The sequence below is a fragment of the Rhinopithecus bieti genome, unplaced genomic scaffold, assembly GCF_001698545.2.
Source record: "Rhinopithecus bieti isolate Rb0 unplaced genomic scaffold, ASM169854v2 scaffold_9581, whole genome shotgun sequence".
Taxonomy (NCBI): Eukaryota; Metazoa; Chordata; class Mammalia; order Primates; family Cercopithecidae; genus Rhinopithecus; species Rhinopithecus bieti.
Window position 1 is genome coordinate 984914 of NW_016806413.1, and position 6312 is coordinate 991225.

The 6312-nt window shown below is 55.8% G+C and overlaps 1 protein-coding gene across 2 annotated transcripts in view; it reads right to left on the reverse strand.

Annotated features, from left to right (window-relative positions):
* The window catches only part of ZFYVE28 (zinc finger FYVE-type containing 28), a 153380-nt gene extending 147074 nt beyond the window's left edge, over positions 1–6306 (reverse strand). For both annotated transcript variants that reach the window (XM_017876242.1, XM_017876241.1), the window contains exon 1: positions 6191–6306. In XM_017876242.1, coding sequence (XP_017731731.1) covers positions 6191–6229 — 39 coding nt within the window. In that variant the 5' untranslated portion in view covers positions 6230–6306. The remainder of the gene's footprint in view (positions 1–6190) is intronic.
* Between the last annotated feature and the right edge of the window lie 6 nt (positions 6307–6312).

The window sequence follows — 6312 nt, forward strand, 5'->3', positions numbered from 1 at the left end:
TTTTTTTGAGATGGAGTCTCGCTCTGTCGCCCAGGCTGGAGTGCAGTGGCCGGATCTCAGCTCACTGCAAGCTCCGCCCCCTGGGTTTACGCCATTCTCCTGCCTCAGCCTCCCAAGTAGCTGGGACTACAGGCGCCCGCCACCTCGCCCGGCTAGTTTTTTGTATTTTTTAGTAGAGACGGGGTTTCACCGTATTAGCCAAGATGGTCTCGATCTCCTGACCTCGTGATCCGCCCATCTCGGCCTCCCAAAGTGCTGGGATTACAGGCTTGAGCCACCGCGCCCAGCCGGTTCTCCCAGTATTGACTGGGGTCATTGGTTGAACTGTTCCTGTGAGTCTTGGGCAGAGATGGTCTCCTCACATGCTCCCAACAATTCCACAAGGCAGGTCTCAGCATGCCCACCTGACGCTAGGGAAACTGAGGCACAGGTGTGGGAGGGACAGGAATCCCCAGCCAGGCCCTGGAGCACACATGGCCAGCAACCACTGAAGACAAGAAAACACTGGGGAAGCACTGAAACCCACAGGCTTCTCAGCATTTATTTTTCTTTGAACTGGAATCAGCTCACCATTATTTGCCTTTGCACCCAGCACACCCTGTAGCTGCACAAGGCTGTCAACTCAAACAAAACCACACCCTGGCCGTCACTTACCAGCTCTCAGATGTGCACTTGAACACATTGAGAGCAAGCACACCCGGTATTTTGGGAATTCTTGGTGGCTGAAACCGGCCACTGAAGCCTCCTTAAATTACCCATCTCTCCTCTTAAGGTCGAATAAAATGACCTAAAAACACTCAGCCTGTGGGGCCGGACACTGGGCCCTGCTTCCCTCCCCCATCTGCCCTGCCTGCTGAGTCCAAATATCAATTATGTGAAGCTCTTGACTCCCTGCCTCCGACTCGCCCATTTAACAGAAACCATACCAGATGTTTCCAGTAAGTACCCTGCCCTGCCCTGCCCTGCCAGGGAAGGAGAGCCCTGAGTGATGACAGGGTCGGCACAACGAGTGATGCTCGCCCTCTGTCTGCAGCCCAGGCTCTTAATTGCCCTGCAAATGCCGCTGGCACCGGGCAAGGCATGTGAGGTCCCACACTCCCCCGACCACAAACAGAAACCTCAGCAAAGCGCAGGAAATGAGATGTAAGCTGCCCGCTGAGAGTCACTTCCTAGGAGGCCAGGGAGCGGGTTCTACAAAGCCACTTTAAGAGCAGATGGACTCTCAGGCGTCCGCACTGCACTCCTGCTGACCACAGCCTGAGTGCTGATGTGGAAAGGAAGGTTCTCTGGGAGGGGTGGCATGACCTGGATGCAGAGCCGGGGGAGTCCCAGAGCCTTCTGAATTCAGAGAACCCCATGCAACAGAGAGAGACTGGTGTGCAGGGCCAGCCACGCCTACTCTGACTCAGCGCTGCCAAGCATCCTCCCAGGACTTCCCGAGCCCCCTCCGTGCCAGGCGCCCGCCAGGAGAGGGAGCACCGCCGGGCTCAGCCTGTGCAGCATCCGGAACACTGACTTTCCAGCAGCTCATCTCAGAGAGAAACGTGCCAGACCAAGGACAACCCCCTGCCACAGCTGGGCACTTGGAGTTTATCAGCTGAAAACTAATTCATCAGTAGCCTAGCTAGAAGTTATCACTCAAATCCCAAGCCCCTGGAACAGGGGTCTGTGCTTGGCATGGGGCACGGACATAGTGCTGTAGGGACAGCAATTCATTTCCCAGGTGACGCAAAGCAGGGAAGTCGAGGCACATGCTGGTGACTGCCCTCTCATAGGTCCCACTCGTGCCAGGCCCCAGTCTCCATCAAGACCCCTCCCACAGCATTCCAAGCCCCAGCTGTGTGGTTCTGGGGGGTCTCTGTCATCATCCCTCACCCTCAGCCACCAGTGGGGAGCCCTGAAAGGAGGACTGGGCTGCGCCTCATCTCTGCACATCGGGACCAAACAGATATATCCAGACCTTGCCCCACCCCCAACTCTGGGGCCCGCCCCCATCTGCCACTTCGTTTCCAGGGTGCCGCCCCTCTCAGCCAGGTAGCCAAGGTACAGAGTGCTAGCCACCAATGGGCAGCTCTCTTCAAGGGCCCATGACCAAGTGGGCTGGAACCCTGGAAATCCTCAGGTGACTGAGGCGGGGTTAACACAAGAGCCGAAGGGCAGGAGGTCCTATGCTCAGTACTGCTCAGTCCTAGCAGGTTCCCACAAAACATGCCAGTGGGGTTGGCCCCCAGGTGGATTTTACCAAACCCAAAGGGTTCTTCTTTTATAAAGCACACACACCCAGCAAGTCACTCAGGCTTTTCTTGGCAAAGGCCATGTCATTGCTAATCTGGGCCTGGAATGTTTACAGGAAGTCACCGAATACACATCACTCAGTAAGGCAGATTTATAAGGAATGTTCTACAAAGCAGGGGGACAAGAAAGGTTAATAGCCCCCACTCTGAAAACGGTCTGGGGGTGCAGACAAGCGAGCTCTTCTCGGAGTGCAAGGTTGAGCATGGTAACCAGCCACACAGGAACGACCCCATCCACCTGGCCAGCATAACCCACTGAGGGTCAATTCCTCCTCAAAGATGAGAAACACAAATTCATCCTGGGTGATTATTAATACGCTCTTTGGTGATGGCCAGGAAATCTTGCCCAGGTCCAGGTAAGTGTCCAGGTCCCTTTCCCCCTTGCCGGGAGTTCTCACCTCCTAGTGACCAGGAACCTCCAGCCAGGTCAATCAATAGAAAGTCATAACCAAGCAAGAAACACAGCACTGACACTTTTGTTTCAAATGAAGACACCAGCCATGCCAAAATGGTTCGCCTTTCTAAAGCATAAACTCTCTTGAAAAGACTTTAAAGAAAAGCAAGAAAGTATTTCACCAACATCAACAAAGCAGGACAAGCTGACAGGTTTTCCTGCACGTCTCTTCCAGGTAGTGTTCAAAGTCAGGATGATACTTAAAAGATCTGACCACTTAATACCAAGAAAAATCATATTGGTGTTTAAAAGACTGATTAAGAAAGTGAATAGAAATATAATTTGCAAATGTCATTTTAATGTTAAACTTTTGTATTATTCATCAGGCATTCTTTTACTCAACTTAGGTAGCTAATGTAGTAGCTAATTTTTATTCAGATATCGAAATTTATGTCACACAGGAATATTTTTAAGCATTTCCAACTGCTTTTTAAAACTATAAGAACGGTGAATAATATTTTCATTTCAGAATATTTTCCACCATATTGTAATGAACAAGAAGCTCAGTGTTGGCCAGGCACAGTGGCTCACACTTGTAATCCCAGCGCTTTGGGAGGCTGAGGCAGGAGGATTGCTTGAGGCCAGGAATTTGAGTCCAGCCTGGGCAACATAGTGAGACCCTGTCTCTACAAACACACACACACACACACACACACACACACACACTTAAAAATTTATAAAAAGAAGATCACTGTGCAGTTTTAAACCAAAGCAGAAATTCAATTAAAAATTCAGTTTGAATTGTACATCTATCTAAATAAAGTGGGAAAAAAAATTCCTAACTGCAGGCAACAGTCTCCCCCAGACGCATCCTCCCACAGTTAATGTTTAACACTTCAACTCGTCCAGGCCCAGAATCTTCCCAGGACTGACTTTGTGCTTATTTGTGCCAAAATGTGTTAAATTAGACAAGAAGGAGAAGCATAAAATTCAATTCATAATCCAAGACAAGAATCTGAGCTTTGGTTTGAAAAATGAAAAGCTCTGGAATGACATAACATACTCCAACCCTTCAAACAATCAAGATATTTAACTCCAAAGACAGATCTCAAATAAGAGACAGCCCAAGTTCAGACTGCCCACAGGGCACCAGCTCCCAGAAAATGCCATGGCCAGAGACAGATCTGAGATGGAGATAGGTCTCAAGTCAGAGCTCTGGAGCTAGTACCAGACAGCATGCCGGGAGAAGACAATGAGAAAAAGGAGAGGTTCGCACGAATCCTGTTCCCTCCCTTCTCCAGAGGCACAGAAGCTCCAGAGGCTGACTCCTGGGATCAGCTGATTCACTGGCGGTGCCCTCTCAGTGCCTGCCCCCTGCCTGGAAAGGCAGCTGCCTGCTGGAGACGAAAAGTTAGAAACACAATTCCTAATTCTTGGGACAACGTCAAGTATCATGTTCTACCTTTAAAGTGTCTTCCCTAAACGAAAACAGACAAGGCCATTCTGAAATTACTCAGTTACTTATGAAACAGAGTCTACAATTATTTTTCCTTCCTTTTCAACACAATTAGAAGGGTGACCCCCCAAATGCGGCCCCACGTCCGGAGGGGCATCCCCTAGTGTCCCAGCAAGTGCTTTCAGCGACACCAGAATGTTACTTTAAGACCTGAGACACCTTTCTCCAGCTGCCTCCCGCCATGTGTCACAGAAAATAATGCTGCTGCACGCCCACAAAACGCCGTTTTGCAAGCCGACTTGGTTTTCCGTAACTGGTGAGGAAAGTCACTGGAACCAAACACCACTCATACCGCTATCCAGAGGCCACCACCCTCCCCCGGCAGAGGCGCATGGGGGCAGCAGGCAGGACCGAGAGGGGCTCGGAGGCGCCGCAGGAGGAGAGGCTGGGCGCAGACGGCTCGGCCCCAAACCACACCCAGCGCCAGGAAGCGCAAGGCTCTGGACGAACCCTTAAGAAGTCACTGCTAGGGACAGGGAGGTTGGGAGAAGGGAGTGCCGCCACAGGAACCCTGAATCCCCTCCCAGTCAGGCCAAGGCCGAGCAAGGGGCGCCCCATGTACCGTAAGCCCTCAACCCAACACTCCTGCAACGACAAATAGAATTCCCCGACCTCAAAGGCGTGAGGCACGCGCCCTTCCGGGCCCTGAGTTCGCCCTCAAACCTCCATGCCGATCTTCCAAACCCACCTCCCGCCTTCCTGGAATGGGCGCACGCGAGGCATGGATTTCAGGAAATCTCCGCCGTGACAGCTCACCCACGGTGGAGGCGGCGGCATGGGACGCTGGACGGAGAAAGGTGGCCAGCGGAGGGAGGAGGGGTGGGTCGGCAACGCAGTGGCCTTGGATGTCCGAGCTGCCCGGACGCAGCGCTGGCCCCACTCCCGCCCTTGGTCGCCGCGGTGACCCCACCCGAGCCGTGCCCTCTCCCAAGATCTCAGGGCCAGGGCCTCCCCGCTGCGCCGGCCCCAGGGTGCCACCCTCGGACGCCCAGATGCGCCCTAGACCCTGCGCCGGGATCCCGAGCACCGCCGCGCCTCTACCCCGCGCCGAGCGCGCCCAGCCCTGCTCCGGCTGCAGCGGACACGAGCCCCAAGCGGGCGGCGGGGACGCAGCGCCTGCAGTGCGACTGGCGCAGCCGCGGAGGCACGGAGCGCGCCGCCCGGACCCCGACCCCATGGCACTAGGAGGGCAGCAGGCGCCGGTTGGGGAGCCGCACCTCCAGCCCCGCCAAGGCTGCTGGCCACAGGAGCGCTCGTCCCAAGGGCCGGGCGGAGGACCTGTCCCGGATTCCAGAGGACGCGGGTGGGGAAGGGACAAGGATGGGGACAAGGGAGGGGACGCCAACTGGGCCGAGGTGTGGGTCAGTCCTGGTTCAGCAAGGGAGGCCGTTGGCAGCGCCATCAGGATCCTCTCTGGACTCGGAAGGACGGGTCTGCCCTGGACCCAGGGATTGGGAAATGTGGCTTCTCTCAGAACCTGGGGAAGAGGGGAGAGGGTCTGTTCTGGAGTGCCGAGGAAGGTCCATTCCCGGCCCAGGACAATGGGGTGGGGCAGGAGGGGAATGAGGGGGCATCCCTGGTTCCGGGAGGGGAGACGGATAAGTAGTAGGGGGTCTGCTCCAGGCCCGCGGGCTGGGGACCACGAAGTATAGGAGGGCCCGTCCAGGACCGGGATGAGGAGGGAGAGGGGCCCGTTGTGGCCCTGGATAAAGGGGGAGGGAAAGTGCTCCCCGGCCCGAGAGGAGGAGCAGGAGGGTCAGTCCTGGACCTGGGCTTAGGAAGCGGGGAGGGACGTTCGGACCCGGCCCAGGGACAGGGCGATGAAGGTCTGTCCAAGTCGCGGAGTGGAGGGAAGTATGTCGGCGGTGGGGGAAGAGGCCGGCCACGGACAGGAAAAGGGGGTCCGTCTCGTAGGGCGGACGGGCGGTCCTGGGGAGGGGAGAGGCCGCGGCGTGGGGGGCATCCGGCCCGAGCGGGGCCGCTCACCTTGGGTTTGTAGAGCCACTTTCGGAACCTGTTCATCATCGCCGCGCCGGCCCTGGCCGGACTCCGGGCGGCCCTCGCCCTCCGCAGCGCTGCGCCCGGGCCCGGCTGCGGCGCGGGGCGGA